Raw genomic sequence first — 22,740 nt, forward strand, 5'->3', positions numbered from 1 at the left:
AAAAAAAAAAAAAAAAGCCCTGCACTCACTGGTTGTTGCCAGGCAGAGGGGCGAGCCCCGCTGCCCCCCACTGCCCCATGATGCACAGGGGAGCTCTGTCATGAGTCCCAGAGGCCCCAATGGCCACTGTAGCAGGTGGTGAGTGTGGGGCTTTTTTTTTTTCAAAGTGCCTAGATGCTGGGGCCAGGTGGGGCAGCCATTGTTGGGGCTGGTAGAGTGGTTGTGGGGTGCTCAGGGGGACTGGGGGAGTAGGCAGGGGATTGGGGCTTAGCCCCACCCCCACCCCTTAGCCCCCCCACCCCCTATTTGCCAACATGGTCCAGCTCCCTGCAGCGGTGATTGGGGACTGCCTGAATTGTCAAATCTCCAAACCTCCTCCGAATCGTTTCCTGAATCTATTCAGAGGCTTCAGATTGATTCAGACCTTTTTACTGGTATCCCAATTCTTTTTGCATTCAGAGATTTGGCCGCCAAATCGGGTTGAATCTCCTCTGAATTGAATTAGCATCCGAAGCTTTGCATAGCCTTAATAGTCACCTAACACTTGGGATATCTACTTGATCACAGGAGATATCAGTGCAGAATCAGATCCATTTTGATAATCACAGGGCAATTTCCATCAATTTCTCCACCCAAACTACTACTCAGCAGCATAGCACAGGTGAGTGTGCAGTCTGTAACAGTGAATATGTCTGATCCCAAGAGTAATTGCTTTAAATAATATTCTAAATGTTGTTGTATCTGCTCAAAGAGAACTATTAATGTGTTGAAAACAAACTAAGATGAATTGTCCAAGGATCAAAACCAAAGAAAGAAGGAACTACCTAACCAACAGAGTCATTTAAATTTGCTCAAAAAGACATGTTCAAAAGAAGTAGAATGGAATGGAAGGTTTGAAACCCACAGGCCCAGGATGTATTTTGCTTTAATTCCAAAACTTATCTTATGAGGCTACAGCAAGCAGTTTTAAAATGGTACCTTTAAATGCTTAATTTCTTAACTGTATGAACTGTTATGAATTAATTCGGGTCATTAGAAAAAAATATTTAAATAAACCCAAATAGAAATAATTAAATACGTTTTCACTGCTGGAGTACAAATTTAATGCTTAATCTGATATATTTTAACCTGTTATATAGTTACAAACATACTGGTTTTGCATAGCAAACTGTATTTTATTTTACTGTGATGAACAAACTTTATTTTACAAAATGTATGTTCAAATATTTCTCATTTTTGCTAATCTTTAGCATGATGTAAACAATTTCAATTAGTCCTTAAAGACTACATTAATTGATCAAGGTACTCTTCCTTAAAATACAGGTGAAAATTTATGTCTTAAAATGTGAATCAATATTGTGCATTAATTTGCAGTTCTCAAGCAAAATATTCTAAGTAAGAAAAGCCACATAATTTATGTTCTTATACTTTTTCTAAAATTGTAAACTAAATAAAGATGACTATTCAAGTTATTTTATTCTTATTCTGGGAACATATCAAATATTTTCAGGCAAAAAACCCACAGAAGTTGGAATCTAATGGCATTTTCCAATAAATAAGTGATGTTAAGGTAATTTTAAAAGCCGTGAAAACGTATGCTTTGTTAAAATCAGCTGTAGTGGTTTGTATTCCCTCTTATATGTAAATACTGCATCATAAACAAACAACTCTGTTACAGCTGATGAACATTTTACAGCAGGTATTTAAATGCCCTCCACATCTTTTCATGATTTTTTTTAAATCTCCACTCTAAAATAGTTAAAGCCTTAACACTGTCACATTAATTACCATAGAAAGCATATTTTTACTTTACACTTTAAAAAACTATTGTAAATATTTCAGCTGCATTAGAAAAGCCAAAAACCTTATTTGTTACAATAGAAAAACAGGATCTCATTTCCATAATTATTTAATAAGTATGTAGAATGAAATGTTAATGATCTATTTGATAATATTACTCAGGAAATACCAAATCAACCATGACTAACCCATGAAAATCTCAATTTCTGTCAATGACCTTCGTACTGATTATGGGTTCATTGTTTTACAACACTGCTCCCAGAAGATTGTATTTTTGGAGATAAAGCTTTCAAGAAACTAATAGATTCTTTGTTGTCAGCAAGGCATTTTTGTTTTACAGTGGGATTTGGAAGTATATTGATGGCATTTGTCTTTGCATTTCATAGGAAATAATCACCCAGTCAAACACTTGACGATTTTTACTTTACTCCTGGGAAAATCAGGGCCTGTACATTAAATAAAAGAATGTAGGAGTGTTATTTTCTACCCACCTTCTTTTGCCATTTCAAAAGCTTTTATTAGAGTTTTGATGGCCTGTTGGTGTTCTTTATTTTCTAGCATTTTGTCTGCGAGTAATGTGTAAATTCTCCAGAGATGCTCACAGGCCAGTGAGTTGTAAGTATGGCTTGTCTCATCCTTCCATATCCGCCCTACTGTCAGTTGATAGAATGCTTCATAATGCTCAGCAGCTTTCATGAACTGACCTGGAAAACACAAGTCATTCATAAATATAATCAGTATATTTCACAAAATATTACAAAACATTTTTGCATGCAGTCCTTTTCTTTCACAAAATTGTCAATACACTTTAATTCATAATTTAGTACTTAGAAAAAATATTTTAAATTTTACAGGTATCCATAAGTCTTCCTTATCGTCAATATCCTTATATTCCCAGTCACAACCAAGCTATATATTTTTTGTGAGTAAATGGAAGTTTTAGTGGATTGCCAATGCAGATCCACATTGTTGTGTTACATTTTGATTAGCAGGTGAAGTCAGAATCTTATACAAAGTAGAAACCCTTAACTATATATATAAAGGAGCACAATTCAAACAACTCTTCAGTTCTTTCCCCTATAATCAGAACATACACTTATAGATTGTGAAGGAGATGGGCGGAAATGTGAAGAATAGATTTTTTTTTCAAATGGTTCATTCTCTATTCAAGTGAATAGACTATTTGATGAAAAATGAATTAATGTTTTCTCCATGTGATATATCTCCATATGCACATATAAGCTAGTCATTTCCAATGAGTGTAGGTATCTCAGGCTAGTATATAAAGTCCCTCCCTAATTTATATAGATTAGTGTAACCTGGGTAAACAGGGGAAAGCCTGAGTAAATAGAGTGTGAATAGAAAAAAGAATTTATAGTCTGGACAAAGTACTATCGCAGCTAATGAATGCCATATAGCAAGAATCAGTCATCAGTGCTTGTACTTTGTTTTGGAAAAGAGAGGATAAAAGGGGACCATCTCAAAGAAATTCAAGCACATAACTTCATTAGGTTCTATAGTAGAATGCAAGTCCCGAGTAAGGTTAGGTTCATAAATAGGTGGAAAGAAGTACAGTATATTAGTTCTTTCACACACTTCATTTGTTGGATGTCTGAAGACAGAAGATACCAGGTTGATACAGCTACAAAATTAATTTTAAATGCGACCAAGATCAATTCAGAGAATTTGAAAATATTACACTCCTGATTATGTTAGACCAGACAGGAAGACTTACTAAAACCATAAGAAAAACTATCTTCCCATTTTGAAACATGGGACTTTCTTGAGGGAACATTACATCATCTAACACAGTGCAGTTAACTGCTCAGGGACAATTCATTTCAACAGGGTTACACAGTTGAAGCTACTAGGCTCAGATCATGGATTTGGATAGAGAAATTGTTACTTAACTGTTTGTTTGATAAAGAAATAGATATGCTATAAGATGTTGATGGAAGAGACTGCCAGATATACATAGTATGATTCTAGTGAAACTGAAAAATCTTCTACTAAGGAAGTTCTACTACCTCTCATATCTAAATCATATAAGGATATGAGTTATCTTTAGCATACCTATTTCATCTTAGACTCAGAGATGCTGTCTCTTAAAGGGACAGATTCAGATGGCCTTAAAGAATATACACAATAGCCTTTTAGACCTTTCAACGGCCTTACAGGAATGGTTGGAGGTATAGAATGAGATGATTCTGTTGTCCCATTCGCCCTCATTTTTTGAGGGATTGCCTTGAGACAATTCCCGACAGGGTGGAAATTGAAGTAATATATTCCACAAGCCCTGCGGTTCTTGAAGTTGAACTAGCCATAAGAGCCTTGACCTGATATTCTTTTTGCCAGAACTCAGTAAAGACTCTTTAGAGAACAATCCATCTACATCAAGCATCAACATATGGAGGCAGTCTGCACTTTCTGGTATCATTCAAATGGAATTAGGTGAAAATATGTCTAAATGTAGTTCTACTGCAAACACAACTACAGCAGCCAAGACTGTGAAATCCTAAGAATTAATTAGAGTGAGTTGTTAAATGGGCACTAACTTCCTATAAAAGGGAAACACATAATTTTTTACCTGCAAAAGAACTAACTGATCAGGGATCTGACTACCTGAGATTGTTCTGTACAATACTGCCATACTTTTGCAATGCCCCAGGACCTTTAAAACAGACTCCTTTTGGATTACAGGAGATGCAGTTACTGGGAATATATTTAAATTTTTTACTCCAGAATAATTGGAAATTGCCTATCTTTGGGACAAGCCAGAAGGTCCACTTGTTCTCCCAAGCATTAGAGTTCTTTGGAAAAATAAAATCTTTAGGGGGATGGAGGATTCGTTTATATATTCTGTCTACCTAGTTGATTTAGTTTGACTTGGAGTGACTCCAGAATTTTAATTTTTCACTTTTTTTTAAAATTTCAATATTTGCATAAGTACCTAGAGCAAGTGGATAGAGACATTTGTATTTTAAAACAAACTAAATTAAATAAACATAATTGGAGAAGGAATAAAGCTGGTTATAAATGACCTTTGGATTAAAAGTTAGGGTTATTTTAGATCAATTGTACAGTACATTTATAATGATTTCTACTATCATTTGAGGGAGAGAGACAAAGGAAGAGGAAGAATACTGTGTGGGAGTGATCATCAGGAATATTTTATGGAAGGTAAAGGACATCCCATATATCTCTCCCAGATTCCCCAGAGGAAAATGACTGTTTTCAAAAAATCTATAGCATACATTTTCAAAATATTATATATGAAAATTATAGCTATTTTTTATTATTATCATTAGTAACAGTGTCTGCACATTTAATATCCCCAAGTAATATGCTCAGAAATTATCCCAGTGTATCCTAAACTTGAAATTTTAGAAATATTTATTCTTCTTTTCATTAGTCAAAGAAGTCAAACACACAAATATAATTTTCACAAAATATATAGCACTACTGCAAAAATATTATAATTTAATGGGACCCCAGGACACAACATCAAAAAAAGCTATCAGTAATCAATTCATCTTAATAATGGGAATGAAATGGTGTAACTACATACCTTTTACAGTAGGAGACCCATTCTAAACAATTATATTAATACAAAGACATCATTCATCCACTCAGTGTATTAAAGATAATAAATCATTCCTATTTTCATAGTAGTTGGAGACATATGCACTAAGATTTGTACTAGTTTTTCAGTGAAAAGAAAGTGCACTGTTTGAACAGAAACTATTAGAGTTAGAGTTTGCCTAAAGCCCACAAAAACAGATTGTATCCATTCACTTAAAAAGCAAGAGTTCAATGTAATGTGAATTTAACAGAGAAACAGTCCTATATTTCTGAATATTATCTAAAACTTCCTTTACAACTTCCCTTCCTATAGAACAGTTCAAAAGCATACATTTATTATATCAAAGCAGATATCTTAGACAAATGTTAACCAAAAAAGAATACATATGATGACTACCATTTTGCTTTTTTTAAGTAGAAAGATTGACTAGATATTAACACAAATGGGTTTAAATGTGAAGCTGCCATAAAAGCAGGCACATAAATGTAATTCTCCCAGCCGCTATTTTGATGCACATTTTTGATTCCATGAATATTTTATGAAATGGCCCAAACTAAAGCCATATAACATTCCTGCATTACTGATGCTTGCGCCCGTAAGCTACAAACATTAGAGGCATGATTGAGTGCATTAAAATGAACTCATTCAGCAGTGCATTGATTACTTGAAGGAGAAAAAACAGAAGAGTTACTCCCACTTAAGAAAACAGCATACCAATCTGAAGTTTTCAATACAGAAATTAGAGATAGCAAGTTTGAATAATGTGATATTTAATAAATAAATAAAGTCTGAATCTGTCTGGAGGTCTGCACATACAGACCTGACATTAATTAGGTAGGATGTTAATTAGGTCCAAAGATTGCTTCCAGTATTGTACAGGTAATTTAAAATGTCACAATCTGTAAAATGCACTGACTGACCTGTTCTAGCTCCATGCCTCAGCAATATTGAGAGTACCTAATTATTTCCTTTTCTATCAGCTTGTACATTTACCAATGAAAATAATGCAGCAGAAACGATCGTATGAAAAAAGCTGACAGGTCTATAAGGCACAGTTCTTCAACAGCACAAGTATATGTAGAAAGCACATTTAGTTCTAAATTGTAAACATTTGTTGAGGAGTTTAGCAAAATATTCCACTTTATTTAAAAACAACGGCCTAACAAAACAATAACACTTTATATTATATTACATTTTAATCTAAAACTACTGGACATCTTTTTAAATAAATTATTACACTATGCAATGTGGATATAAAATCTGCTAGAAGCAAAATTTAATGGTAGCAAAAAAAAGAAAAATATTATTACCATTTTTAAAAGATATTTGCTTCTTTTTCAGTTTAACTGCTTGAATATTTGCATTATTTTTAGCCTCCGACATTCAATTATTATAATTATGGTAGCAGTATTCATGCTGAAATAGTTAAGAATATGTCATAGTTTTTAATGTAAGCCACTATTTACAGGGATTTTATAAGTCTGCATTGGAAATATGTTGAGAGCTCAAATAAACAGTTGACAAAATAATAAAATAAGGTCCTTATTCAGTAAATAGATATGCTAGCCTAGACTGAGGTAAAATGGATTGCACAGATTTTAGTGGAATTCCTGTTATGTACAAGAACCTATGTTCATATATCTAAGAGCAGGCAAAAATGTATTTTTTCCCCTTTTTTAGTTTTCATCTTCCCTAAGTCCCCAAAAAAGCAATTTTTGACAGTATTGTGGAGAAAGAAAACTTTGCAAATTCAGAAAAAATGAGTGATTTTGGTTTTACAATAAGTTAATCATGAGCAACTTATACTACTTAAGATTTTATATGGATTTTTAGTAGGCAGAATCATTTAGGCTCCTAAGGATACTGTAATACAACATGATGGCTCCTCACTAAGCACTGCCAGCATACCATCCAGTTCAACCACAAAAGAGTAAAACCCTCTACTGTGCTCCATAGCACAGGAAGACAAAGGACTTCCTGTGGTCGGAAATGTTCAAGCCTGGGGGCCTGGGAGTTGACAGTATAGACAAGGTTGGGCATTAACTATCCTGGGAGCTGGCCTTGTTAAAGGACTGAGACTATTTGCAGGGGAAACAAGGAAATCTTCAAAAAGGATGATGATGTGGGAGGTTCATGATCCATGGTGCTTGTTTAGGAACCTTTGGTTTAATCTTTGGGTGGTAGTTTAAAAGCCTTTTTGTTTTTGGCAGTACGAAGTTAGTAATCATGTTTTAAAAACTGTTTTTATGAGACCACTCAAAGTTAAACCAGTGCTTCTGAACACTTTTAGGGTCAAGACACCCCTCATAAAATGCCAGTTCTTAGTTTTCTCTCAATTTTTTACTATGGAAATACAATATTTTTTCTGTTGCAAAGAACTTAGAAAGACCACAACAGGTCAGAATATTTTTAGCACTGTGGATTTTTATTTGAAATCAGTGGGTTTATCTTGTGAATCATGTTTGCACACCTAATAGTACTAACATTGCATAGTATCCTTCAAGACCCCTGAAAGGCTCTCAAGGCACCCCAGGGTGCCATGACATCTTGGTTGAAAATCAGGGAGTTAGACCTTTTATAGACCACATCAGAACTCACAGTACATAAGCACAAGACATCTAGAAGTGACTATACAACACTCTCAGATATACTCTACAATAAGACTGGCCGTAGTATATTTGGTCAATGTGCTATTGAACAAAAGAAGCGTCTCAGAAGATTTTGCTCAGAGGATGAAACACTTCACTAGCTAGGGATAATTTATGGTGCATGAGTTGCAATTTTATTTAATAATTAAACAGCAAAATTGTAAACAAATGTTAGAGGTGACACTCATAATCATTTTTTAGCAAGGGAAGGCAGCTGTGAACTGCTTGGGCTAACCATGACCCTTTGTTCTAACTGGCTAATATCACAAACTGTTTGATTCTTCCAAATCTGAGCATGTGACCAGAAGTCAGCCCTGTAGTAACAGAACACTCCCCTTCCAACCCTCAGCCTTCCCAGTCGAGCTTTCTTTGACTGGTGATGCAGATGATTTATTTGACCATGGCCAGGGGAAGGTTGATGGATTGATGAGATCATACAACTTCATGTGGCCTGGGAAGTGTGTACAAAAACAAGTTGGGAGGTGGGTATGTGTGTGTGTGTACTGGATGTAGACATGTACATGCCTCTCTTACCCTTTTACCATTGAAGGGGCAAGTGTTGGAGGACTCTGTAAACCATATTATGAAAATTTCCATGTTCATGGTTCCATGAAGCAACTGCCACTGCCAGCTTATGACCCCAGTGGGCTGCATCACCAATTCTTAAGTAAGCGTTAGTTCCTCCGGGTGTCCTACCCTCCACAGCTGGTGCAAGGGAGGCTGTAGATATTCAGTGCAGCACTGGATAGAGGTCTAGGACCTTCCCCTAAAGCAGCCCAGCCAATCTCTACAATTGGCTTGGCTCTTAGACTCCAACTCAGTCTAATCAGCCAATGGGGAGAAATCGGTAGACACCTGGATAGTACAGCAGACCCAGGACCCAGCACGGTGTGGAGAACATATGTAAGGAAGCCTTCTGCCTTCCACCTATCTCTTGCCAAGAATTTTCACAAATTACATATAATATACAATTTTAAAGGTTTTATCTTTCCAGAAGAAGTAATTAGTTTTACAGTGTAACTCATACTGCAGATGGTAGTTGAATGACAGCTTTTCTTTAAATCTGAACTTAAGTCTTTAAAAAATCCTTTTGTACTCAGGTCATGCTATTTATCTTTCTTAATGCAGCAAGTCATTTGCCCTTTTATAGAGATGAAATAGGGGATAGTCCATGCTCAAAGATGTAATAATCCATAGCCTCAATCTTGCAAAAACCTACATATGCTCATATTCAGCAGGACAATTCACATGCATTAGTACAAAAGTTTCCTAACCTTTTTGGGTAGGTATACAAATAAGAGGAAAGGGCAGCAGAAAAGTAGCAATGAACACAGACACATGGTATGTATTTTGTTTGGTCAATATTTTTATGTTTCTTTTTTGTCAGATCTAAAATACCCCACAACAAGGGAATAAGAAAATAAAATCACATAGACAGTCAAAAAGCCCAAGGCTGAATTGATTCAGTCTTTGCAGGTTAGTCTATGCTGCAAAGATTGAACCAATAAGCAAATGAACAGACATTCATTTGTGATTCAGGAAATGCAGCCACATGGTTGAAGTGGCTCAAGCCAGAAGCCAGGGGGTGCTAGAGCACAGCTCCAGCACATAGCCAACATGGGCTGTGTGTTCGCTTCCTCTTCTTGCTGCCCCCGAGGTCTCTGGGATTTGCAGTCCACAAGCACAGCAACTGGACTCTACAGGGTTGCTCATCACTTCTTCTTCCTGCTTCCAGGTGCCTCTGGGATTTGTAATCTAGAGTTGCAGCCAGCACTAAGTAAGCCAGCAGGGCACGGCAGCAATGTACTCTGGGGAAGATGAGTTTAACCCTCCTCTCTGACCCAAGACCCCAGACAGGGTTTCCTTGGAGGCTAGTGAGCCAGCCCTCACTGCTCCAGCTAGAGATCAGAGGGGCGGGGCCAGCCCTGCCCTGCTCTCTGGAGCAGACAGGACAGCCCAGCCCAGGGCTGAAAAGCATGCTGGAAACTTGGGGGACTGTGATTTAACTTGAACCAGGAAGGGGTCTGGGACAGAATTTTCATAAAGTTGTTTGACCTAAATCAGTTAAGTCTGATACTACATCCAACCAGGTTTATCTTAAACCAGTTTCAACCATTTTGAAACTGGTTTATGTACACTGAACTTCTGTTCTGTTACAGGTTTAAACCAGTTTCTCGTCACTTAAACCAGTTTTAATGTAACTTCTGTCCCTAGCCATATTGTATATGATTTTAATGCATGGAATCTTACCATTTTTATAAATTAATGTGAAAGTTTCCAGACAGATGCCTACTTTGTATTAGAAAAGTTATTTCTGTTAATTCATAAACACTCTTATCAATACTTCAGTACAATTCTTGTGCTGATACTTTATGCAGAATTTTGCCATTATAGCCTATTAGGACACTTGCCATAACCATCCTTGAAACTGGCCCACTGGGCAACTAAGAGAAAGAGATGTGAAGCCAGGAGGAAGAGTAGGTAGCTCAGCCAGATGGATGCAGTCCTGGATAGAATTCTAGCCTGGGCACTTCCTCCCAGTAGGGCAGAAACCTTCCCAAGCGTTGCTTTTCTATCTTACGCAATAAATGCTATGTGCAAGGTGCAGTGGGACAGCTTCAAGAGGTGTATGAAAAGGGTCAAGAGGTGTACAAAAATGTCTAACCAGTGGGCTGGTAGTAAGAGCACTTTGCTGGGAAGCAGAAGTTTGGAGTTAAGCAGGGCAGGGAGAGTTGGGAGGGGGATGAAACCTGAAGCTCTTCTTTCCTGGGCAAGTGCCCTAGCCACTAGATCAGTGCTAACTTCTGAGTGGCAGGACCACAAAGCATGTGAACTCTCTACTATGCCACCCTCCACTGCACTGTGCCATGATATGTCACATGCGGGCCCTGGGACCATAAGCTTCTGACTCCCTAGGCCTTAATGTGCCCCCAGGGGTAGAGGCAATAAGCTGAAGTCAGAAGAGGGAGGGAGAGCCCCTCACAGGCTGCATGTCACCTGCAGACTTCAGGCTGCAAGATGGACCAGCCCTGCACTAGACCAGGGGTCCCCAATCTGTAGCATGAGTGCCACAAGTGACAAGGGCAGCTTCTGTTTTGCCCCACAGCAGATCAGGGAGGGGACAGGCTGCACAGTGGCAGGAAGCAGAAAGCAGAGCAGTAGGTTGGACAGGGGAAGAGGATTGCAGAGGCACTTGGAGAGAGTTCAGGGCTGCTTCTGGTACTCCAGCCACAGTGGGTGGCACCCACTGTAGTATATCATTGAACTTAAACATGGTAGGACTTTTCTCGTTCTCCTCATTAGAACACAGCCCTAATGAACAGGCTCAGTTGGTATGTGTACACTTGCATGCACACAGCTGAACTGCAAACTGTGCATAAGTGCCAAAACTACAGTCATGCAACGAGGTACATCATTCAGGCACATAAAGCAAAATAGGATTTAGCTCTTACCATCAGGCACAATAATGAAGCTGTCAGAGAACACAGATAATTGCCTTCAAAATTTATTTTTAAATTGTATATATTTAAGTTATACTTTTATTAATATTGTACTTTACACGTTAAATTTAAGGCAATCCTTAATATCCCTGGTATGTATGGAGAAGAAAATTATTCAACTGGCAGTTGCCGCACTCCCACTGGCCATCGTTCCCACTAAGAAGACATCTCTAGGAGCAGTGACTCCTCTTCTGTCAATTACTAAGAGGAAACACTGCCTCCAGAAAAGTGTATTTAATATGGTGAGAACTGCAGGCTCAGCTGCAGTAGTCCTATACTTGGGAAAGCTTTGAAGCAAAAAATCTGTTTCCGAGCGGACAGCTTTGAATGAAGCTTCATTTCAGTACTACTCATTAAACAGTAAATAATTAAAATACCCTGGAATAGACAGGTAAAATACAAGCAGCAATGTCAGTAACAGACATGAAAGAGAAGAGTGGGAAAATGAATTTAAAAAAAGCAATGAAATAATTCATTTGAAGTTTTAATAAAGTTTCATTTGCAGTCTTGTTTAAAGATATATCAGACTTTGGGGATGTAGCCTAATTACATTTTTATTCTAAGCCCTATTCAAAGTCCTTGGACTTTGAATCTTTAGCATAGATCAAATATGATATAATTTATTCATGGCTATCAACACTTTTAAAAGATCTCTTCATTAAATACCATAGTCTTATAAACATGTACACAGAGCAGAAAGAGCAATGCCAGATGTAATGAAAATGTTAACAATTTATAGGAAAAGTAAATATAGAGATGTTAACTCACTTGAGTTATATCAATTGTATTAAAATGTATAATTCATTTTCCCTACATTAAAATGTTTCTAATAAGTGACCTTCTATGGTTCAATTTAATTTTGTAATATAAAATACTAAGTAAGATTTCTTTTGCAGTAATTTTAACATGAGATGAAATCATACAAAAACCAAATACCTTAAGAGAAGAAACACTGTTTAAGTCTAAACTATCACACTTTTAAAGAACATATAAATTATGATATTTAGACCTTGCACTACTATGACTAGATTGTAGAGTTTTCATAACAAAAATGAAACAAATATAAGTAGGTCAATTTCTCTCTCATTTCTAAAAACCCCACTGAAACTGAGAGACTTTACTGTAAAATTAGAAAAGAAAAAAGTTAAACATGCTATCAGCAGATTTGTTTACTGTTCTCCAGTGTTGGAAATATATACAAACACATTACTACAAGTAGTAGCAAACAGATGGTTTCAAATTAATTGAAAAATGCAACACGAAAAGAGTTTTTAATTTCTTTTTTAGCCGCCCTTTGGGATTTTTGGCTAAAGCTCTTGATTCAAAACATCTATTGTGGCTACTAGTAGGTTTTTTACAAGGATAAACTTTAATATGTACCATATTTTTCTATCAATTCAACAAGCAATTTTCTTTGTATGCTCAAGAATTACTTTCAGAATTTATTAGATTGTATTAATTTGAATTGAAAATACATATAATCTCACCTCTGTAACTTCAATTCAATCTAGTAACTGTTAGGTCAATATCAGTAACTATATATTATTTCTATGTAATAATATGATGTCCTTTATCTGAAAACTATATCCTGTAATTTCATGGGGATAGACTCAATTATCTAATAAGGCTTTTCAATCTGTCTTCTCTTAAATCTGTCAATCTGGATTTATGGGTGTTTCCATATGGCCACTGACTGGCAGAAAAATACACCAGAGTATGAAGACCTCTTCTCCTGCTGCTACTTAAACTTTCTACATAGTGTCATCTAGTCAAGTACTTCATTAGTCAACTGACATTAACTTCTCACACAACTAGAACAATATAATAGGTACTATATAAAATAGTGTAAATGCAGAATAATGAAGGAACAGATTTATGTATGATCTCTTATAAAGTAGTCCAAGTTGGATTAGGAGTGGTCCAAATGATCAATTCTGTTAAATAAAGTTCTATTTTACATTAAAAAGTGTGCCCTTAGGATCCTCTGATGTGGATAATTATCTTAAATAGCTGGTCTCCACAAGAGCACAACTACTGATATTACTCAACAACCTGACTAAATACATAATGGAATCTGCCAGTGCCATACGTCAAGTCTAATCAGAGGCCTAACGACATGGCTGGGCACCCAGGACACTGCCACAGACAGTGGGAGTGGTGACTTCTGCCACTGCCACCAGTATGACTGTGTGGCTGCAGCAACAGTCCTACTCTAACTATGCTTACAACTATAATATTTGGGAAGATGTGGACTTGTTTCAAGGTCTCAGCTACTAATGGTGCTCCTTTCTTTGACCTCCAAAGTAGCTTGTGATGAACAGACTTTAATTACAATGGAAAAGAGTTAAAGATTAGTGATGTTGGCATATTGTTTGTAAACTGTCTACTTATGAGATACAAGAAAACTCTTTTCCCACCTCTTACTTTCCTTCTTTTGACAAAGAAAGAAATATAACATGAAAGTGGTGCTAGAGAACAGCTTCCCACCCAAGGCAATGGTACTTGGATCCTAGTGGCTATTAATCATTCAATTTTTTAAAATGCTACATGAACCACCATCATAAAAGTATGACTGTTACGGAGTGAATACAATCATGATAAAGAAAAATTCAGATAGTTTCATTTCTTCATAATCAAGTTTTGAACTAAATTAATATTTACAAACTAAGCACCCTGCAAGCATGTTAGAGAAATGTTTTTCTTAAGAATTATAAACTAGAACATAAATGATATTGTTTCCTACATACAAAGGCTAGGGAGTTGTTCATTATTTTGTGTTTGAAACCAAACCTATTTAGCTTCCCAAAATACAAAGACCTGCACAACAACACATTAAGCAGCATTTAAAATATTGCAGGTATAAGTGACCACAGTAAAGTTAGCAAGAGTTACAACACACTAGTACTTTAGATTATCAATTACCTCCTTTACTGAGCTAACAATTTTCTGTCAGAAAATACTGATTCTGTAAAACTGAAACACAAACATACAGGTTTCATTAACATTACCAACAGTAAAGCTGATATTATATGTTAATAGTATAGTATCTGATTCTGAAAGTCAAAACTTTTTATTTTATTTTGTCATTTCACCTTATATTGTATTATGCAGTACTCCATATAAAATATATACAGTGTTATTTTTTTAATGTAAACTTTGCTATAGAAAATTCAAAATAAAATATTCTAACAATGTCAAAATGAAATAGTTTTTCATAAAAATGCAAAGACTTTAATCAGAATGAAACCAAATTTCAAAATCAGGATTTCCCGTGGGACAGAAATACCATTTATAACCAACTTTCCTGATAAATGCATGGGAACAGATGGTATATATTTTTTAAAAATTAAAAATCACCAAGAAATAGCATGCAGAAGTGAATATTTTTATGTAGTCATTCATTATGTTAAGCTTGAAGACAAAACTCTATATCTTCCAAAAGTGTTAGAAGAATTCTGAGGATAATATTCCAAGGAAAATACTTGTAGATTCTTTTAAAGTTCAAAGTTGATAACAAAAGAACATTAGCACTATTAATCTCCCATTTTTCTTAGTAGCAAGACGTCCCATTTCTGACAAATCTCTAACATACATACTTTTTTTTGCAAAACAGGGCTCCTTTACTTAAAAAAAAAAAAGGCTGATAATTAAGTCAAAATATGCTCTTGTGTAGAGATGTAGCTAAAATAAGTAGGGGCTAGATTCTAACACCCAATGGGTGCATCTACATATGCACATTTACTGTGCAGTAACCAAAAAATACTGCACAGTACGGGTGCACATGTACATGTGCACACCCATACTGTGCAGTTACTATGGTGGCTTATGCTGACTTGGGCATAAATTTGATACTTGCATTTATGCCTGATTAGTTACTGCACAATAACACACATGTAGACACCTAACTGCACAGTAACTCTGTGTATGTGGATTGACTTGGGACTAACTTTAGTCCCAAGTCAGATCATACACAGCATTAATGCACCTTAATGCTTGCACTTGTAGATGCCAGCCTATTTTCGCTTACTGTGGAATTTTATGTGATGTAAATGCACGTGTAGAGTAAACTACTACCCAAAAGTACTACCCAGAGTACTATGCTACTCATCAGTAATGGCAGATGAAATAACAACAACAATAATAATAATTGTCATGACACCTAGGAAATTCAGGAACTGATCTAGTCTCCATTATGCAAAGTGTGGTACAAGTACACCAATGAAAAATGGGCCTGGGCCCTAAAGGTGATACATTATCTAAGTACAGATAGTCAAAAAGCCCAAAGTTGAATCAGTTCAATCTTTGCAGGTTAGTCTTAGATACATAGATTGAACCAATAACCCGGTAAAGAGGCATGCACTTTTGATTCTGAAAATGTAGCCAAATTCCTGCAGAGGCCCATGCCAGAAGGCAGAGGGTGCTAAAGAACGCCTCCCTCCTCAGCTGGAGCATACAGCTTGGGCCAAGGCTAACCTGCCATCCTTGCAAGGGTGGGGTTTGTGGGGGAGGTGCAAAGCACCCTCAGATGTTGGAGGACTGTAAGTTAACTTGAATCTGGAGGGGATCTGGGACAGAAGTTCAGTAAACCACTGGAACCTAAATCAGTTAAGTCTGATACTACATCCATCCAAGTTTATCTTAAACTGGTTTCAGCCATTTTGAAAATGGTTTATGTGTACTGAACTTCTGGGCTAGGGACAGAAGTTACATACAAACCAGTTTAAACTGCTTTAAATTTGTAACAGAACAGAAGCTTAGTGCACATAAACCAGTTTCAAAATGGCTGAAACTGGTTTAAGGTAAATCTGGTTGAATGTAGTATCAGACTTAACTGATTTGGGTCATACTGGTTTATGGAACTTCTGTCCCAGACCCCTTCCTGGTTGAAGTTAAATCACAGTTCCCTAGCATCCCAGCATGCTTTCCAGTCTGGAGTCTGGGGTCAGGGAGGGGGATTAAACATCCCTTCCCCCACTCAAACTTACTGGCTGCAACTGTGGACTACAAATCCCAAAAACCTTGGGGGCAGCAGGAACAGGAAGTGAACACAGCCAAAGAACCATGCTTTAGCACCCTCTGGTGTCTCTGGCCTGGGCCACTGCAGGCATGTGGCTTCTTTTCCTGAATCAAAGGTAAATGTCTGTCAGGTAGAGGAAATATGCCTCTGCAACAGACTATATCTGGCCTGCATGTGGACAGCTGCCAACTCATTGGATCTGGCCAACAGGTGGCTGGTTACTTCAGCCTCCATGTAGAGCTGGCTGGCAGGACTGCTTCTGCTCAGCATCATCAGACCATGACATGATGACATCGGTTGTGGACCTAGGTGGGGCTTCTGCTGCAGTGGGTGGGCAACAGTGTCAGCTGTAGATGTCACCAGCAAATTCAGGAGCCCTGATGCAGAAACTGCTGGTGGTGTCAGCTGATGCCACAACCCTCTCAGTGCAATGGAAATTTCTGCCTGGAGCCAAAATCTGGAACCTGCTAGCAGTGTCAGTTATGGGCCCATATGTCAGGACCTAGACAAGAGCTTCTGCCACACCAGGTGGCTATGCCCAAAAGCTGACACTGTTGCCCACCCACCACGGCAGAAGTCCCCATATGAGTCAACAGCTGGGCTTCAGGGCTTCTGGTGAACTACAGCTTCTGCTGGGTTCTGGAGGCAGGGGAGAGGAGGGGAGAGGAGAGAGAGAGAGACTGAGAAGAGACAGGGAAGAGACAGAAAAGAGAGATGGATGTGGCTGCATTAAGAGGCCTGCCACCTGAAATAACTGCCCACCCTTGCTATAGGTGAAAAGGCTGTAAAGGTGTTTTGAATTCCATCCCTTCACAAAGGAAAAACAGTATGTAATCTTGTAATTAATAAAAATGCACAAGATGACACAAACAATTCAAGCATAAAATGAATATCTCCACTAATTTCTTATTAATGGATTAAATGGAATCAACTAATTACAGAGATAGTAAGATTTTAATTTACTATGTTGCAGAACAACAAGGTGTTAGAGTCTGAATTTAAACTGTTGTTTCATATTTATACCTGTTAACCAAGTACTTAAAAATCAAGGGCTTGAGCAAAAATCTATTGACGGAAAGAAAAATGGTCTATGACAAATCTTTACATTCTGTGGCTCTATAAATCAGCAGAGTGGAGATTATGCAGTAATTTCAGATAAATAAAACAACTACGATTTTTATTAAATAAGTATGAAAATGGTTTAAGGGACCTACAGAATGTCCTCACTATTAAACAACATAAAATCCAATCTATTTCATGCCCTCACTAAAGTTCCAGACTAGGATTCTCAAAAGCACTGAAGCCTGTGTTTGCCAGTGAAGTCAACGAGAATTTTCACATTACCATTAATAGAGGCAAAAATGAGGCCAACCAGAAACATTTTTGAAGATTGTATCCTTAATTTTCGGTGCACTGAAGAACTATGAAAGAGTGGAACTCTGTTTTAGAAACTGTAAAGGTCAAACATGGTCTGAAACACTTAAGACTTTGGGCATCTGTGAATATATTTGGGCTTGAGGATTAGCCAGCTGTTAAAATGATCCATAGCAAGGCAGTCAGCAATATTGAGAGAGCCAAGGCTAGTATGTGTATCATTTGAACTATTTTTATGCTTTAATGCTGTACCCGACTTTCCCTGGCTTTGTCTGTCTTCTGGCCTTTTAAAATTTAAACACTGGAGGGCAAGGGCAGTCTCTTCATTTTTGCTGAGTGGAACTTTTGTGTACTGCAGAATATAGACGTAGATAATTATTTTATGTTAACTTTCCATTAAAATTAATGGCACAAATTTGCACATTTCAGAACTCTTGTTTCCTGTCTTTTACAGATTCTGGCACATATCATTGTACTGATTTCTGTTTGCTATATGCTTGAAATACTTTATTCATTGGATGTAGTTGTGATATTTAACATAATGCCTCTATGCTATCCTCTGAAAAAGTAGATAAAGTAGGGAAAAGTAGGTAAAAGGGAGCCTTTCTACCATTTTGTACACTTGCCAGGCAGAAAGGAACAGATACACATAAAAAAATGCATCAGTGGCCACAACTTGCTTGTACTTCCCAGAGTTCTAGGAGCTACTGTCCCTGCTTGGACATCACACTCTAAACCATCACTAATGTAGAGTCACACCTTCCAAGCAGAAGAGTCCTGTATTTTTATGAAAAAAAACAGACAACATGCATTTGTTTATTCTAATTGAGTCTTTAGGCTTTCCAGATAATTTAAAAGTAGTTTATAGTAGCAACTGCAACTTGATTTTAAGAAATGCTGGCTTTTAAAATTGTATCAGACATTTAATATGACTGGTTCTATTAAATGCTAAAAACATCCAAACAAATGTTTAAGTATCTACTTCAGCTGGATTTTTTTTGTAGCTGCTGGTGGTGGCGGTAGTGGTGCTTTCTGGGTTTTTTTTGGTGGAGGCGGGGGAAAGGGGTTGGGCCCCTGAGGATGTGTAGGTAAAAGTGTGATGGGCTCTGATGTACAATCCACACTATTGCACTACCTGCCATGCCACACATGTGCCTTACTGCTGGTGCAGGGGTAGTCTGAGATCACAATGGCAAGTAGCAAGCTCTCATAGCTGGGTGACATTAGCCATTATAACTATCAACATTGTGACCCATATTCTGTTTTAAGTAAAAGCAGTACAATACTGAAGTGATTATTGTCTGAATTTACTACTAATGTAAGAGAAGTCAAAATCTGGCTTTCTGACTGTAATAAGCTTCCATTTTGTACCAATAGACAGATATCATTATTATTATGAATATTTATATTTTATTTATCTTTCTTATTTAAAAAAACATACCATAGCACAGCATGGGAAGTAAAATAACTGTGAAAATAGCTTTCTATTCCTAAGATCAATTCATGCACCTTGCATGTAAAATAGGCTATTTTTCACTCAATTTGGAAAAATTGTAGAAATCTTTTTTTCCATTATACATATAAAATGATACAATGTTTCAGAACTATATGGGAAGTAATTAGTAACTGGACTAATAAAATCATTTCAAAGACAATTCACTCTGTATTCTGCTAGAAAACTCAGATGACCATGTTTTGAATAATTCTACAATCTACTGTGAGCTACATCTAATTTTGTTAACTCAAATGAGCGAAATGTGTTTTGAAGGTAAAGCTCAGAAGAGGGCCCATACCTTTAAAAAGAACCAATAAAATCAAAATTGCCCAAAATTCCCATTTTAACCATGTGACAATGATCAATTTGTATCTATAGTGACTAAATCAACCAGCTTTGTTTTCTTTCTAGGGACCATCATTGTTTATTGACAGCCAAAACTCACCAGCATCAAAGTGCCACGACAGCACATTGCCAACAGCTGACAAAAAACTAACTTTCCTTAGCTTTGAAAATTAATGAACGTCAAATCTGTTTCCAGCCTCCAGATGAAACATAGCACTTCTAGATGGCAACCAGAATATAAGAGGGTGTAATTTCATTACATTAAAACATCCTGAAAAGTTATCATGCTGTTATTAAGTTCTCCTGCAGACATCTACATACTTCTCTTTACACTCCTAAGTAGTCATTTCATATTAAGTCCAGCTTGGAAGTGTCTAAATTATTTTTAAAAATCTACAATCTGTTTGGTGGCACATCTGCACAGAATTGTTACAAGATTTCCTCAGCCAAAATAACTTCCCACAAAATCAAATTTAAAATGTATGTGTTTCCTGTTTTTCTATCACTAGCTTCAAGCATGCAATATTATACAAACATTTTTAGCTGTTAATGGTTAAGTGTAGATTTGCTGATTTAGACCACCAGAAAATGTATTCTAACTTGTCCAAAATATGCTAAACACTATCCACGCAGTCCTCGAACTTGCAACACAATTGGTTCCTGAAAACTGCGTCTTAAGTTGCAATCTTGTAATGCGGAACTGATTTTCCCATAGGAAATAATGTTATAAATGGGGGACTGGTTTTCAAACCAAGGCCCGATACCCTATTTTCACCAAAAATACCCCAGAATTTTGTACTCAATCAATTATAGATGAGTAATATAGCTACATTCATATATTTTATTGTAAATAGCAATCATATTGATTTGGAAAGACTTCTTCGAGGTGACTTTGCTGGACTTTTTGAAGGGCTCTTGGTTGGACTTTTCAAAGGGTTCTTGGCTGGAGTTTTCACAGGAGTCTTAGCTGCAGGTTTTTTTGGAGTCTTGTCTGCTTTCTTAAAGAAAGTGTCCAAGGAAGTTTGGACAGATGTTCTCCAGGGAGATGAGCGACACAACAAACTTGTTCACTGGTGTGGCGTTGTAAAGTCAAAACTGATGTCAGAAAGTTGAAACAGGGTGTCAAATTATAAACGTTGGAAGTGCGAAATGTTGTAACTTGAAACGTTGTAAGTTGAGGACTGTCTGTATATGTCTAAAGCGTAACCTAGCTCCATATAACTTTATACAAACTTGAATTCCAGTAGGAAACATTATGATGAAAACAATGGGAAAAGAATGGAAACATTTTAATTTTCAGACCGTACCTATTTTATTTTTTTTAATTTTCCCTGTGTAACTACTATTCCACATGGCTAAACCTGAGTAATCACATGAGATATTCTACTCTTACCCTTACAGGTCAAACTTGTGATTTAACTTTTATCCTTCATAAATAAAAAGATTTTACATGCCCCCCCCTTTTCCAAGTGTTCCCTCAAAGCTAATGCAACTATCTACAAACATTTAACTGTAAAAGGTAGGCCTTACCAAAAGGTATATACACTTGTATTAAGCTGACTTAAAATAAGTCAACCTACCCAAGTTGACTTACCTAAGTAGACTTAAATTAAGCCACATTGGAGCAAACATACATAGAGCTCCTTGACATAGTAGTAGCCATCTTGTGAGCTAAGGTGGCTTAACTAATGCAACTCAAGATAGCACACCTCAGAGATGTATTATCTTGTGCTGTATTTAAATTGACTCTGCATATGTGTGTATGCTCTGTTAAGTTGACTAAGTCATTTTAATTGGCAGAAGGTTAATACATGTGTACATACCCTCTGTCAGTGGAGTTCTAGGGACTGGGAAGTGTTTCTAGGAAATAGCAGTAGTTCTACCTCAACCTGGGAGCATTTCACAGTGCACTGCAGTATTGCATTTCAGTGTTCTTTTGTAATTGCACTATAAACTTAAAAATTGAAATACTTAAAAAGTATTTAAGTACTCTTACTTAACAAATCATAAGGAAAGAATTATTAAAGGGAATTTACATAATCGGGGGATAAGAGCAATGAGTCATGTTCAATGACAACCTTTGAAGCTGTAAATAATTAGAAATAACTTTGCTTTGTTATTTCTTAACACAACTTCATATTCTAGTATCTAAGAGACCATAGGAAGAGATTTAAGAAAGCCATCAATTTTAAACAGATGTAAAGGAATTGTTCTGTAAAGGAACAGTTGACCTAATTAAGTGCCTTTTAACTCAGAATGAAGGATTTGTCCATAACTGGCTTTGGTTTGAGCAAATATTGTCCAGATGGCAACTGAATTCTGCATACACCATTGAATCTGGATCTTGCTACTGTGGCAAACCATCTGAATATTAGCATAACATCAGCATAGGTTGTTGAGAGCCAGACCTAGGCAAAATGGTGCCCTGGGTGAACTTGTATTTTGATACTCCCTCCCAGTACCCTCCTGTCTGGCATGGGGGTCTCTGCGCCCCTCTGCAGGATACCTGCCATGCTTCTTGATGTAATTCCTGGACTCATGTGGGGACTTCCCCCCTAATCCTGGAGCTGAAGGTGGCAGTGAGGTACATTTCCCCAGCAGCCACACCTGATGCACTCACTGGTGAAGGGAATCTCTGAGGGCCACCTGGGAAGCTTGGCAGCATGCACAGGACAGGCACCTGCACAACACTGGCCCATGCCACAACATGCGACAGCTGCTTGGGGATCTGAGTCTTACTCTGCATCTGTGTGTACCTAGCTCTGCCTCTGCAGCTTGGCTGTACCCAGAGGGACAGGCAGGCAGTGCCCACCATAGATTTCATAGATTTCATAGACATTAGGGCTGGAAGGGACCTCGGGAGATCATCGAATCCGGCCCCTTGCCCAAAGGGCAGGAAGCCAGCTGGGGTCATAGGATCCCAGCAAGATAAGCATCCAATTTACTCTTGAAGGTGTTCAATGTAGGTGCTTGAACCA

The 22,740-nt window shown here is 37.3% G+C and overlaps 1 protein-coding gene across 1 annotated transcript in view; it reads right to left on the reverse strand.

The window, feature by feature from the left end:
- Positions 1-22,740, reverse strand: part of TTC29 (tetratricopeptide repeat domain 29) — a 194,736-nt gene that overhangs the window by 128,061 nt on the left and 43,935 nt on the right. Inside the window, exon 6 of the mRNA XM_019534441.1 lies at positions 2,292-2,504. Within this exon, the coding sequence (XP_019389986.1) occupies positions 2,292-2,504 (213 nt within the window). The remainder of the gene's footprint in view (positions 1-2,291; positions 2,505-22,740) is intronic.

This window comes from Crocodylus porosus, unplaced genomic scaffold, assembly GCF_001723895.1.
Source record: "Crocodylus porosus isolate Cpor-Errol unplaced genomic scaffold, CroPor_comp1, whole genome shotgun sequence".
NCBI classification, from domain to species: domain Eukaryota; kingdom Metazoa; phylum Chordata; order Crocodylia; family Crocodylidae; genus Crocodylus; species Crocodylus porosus.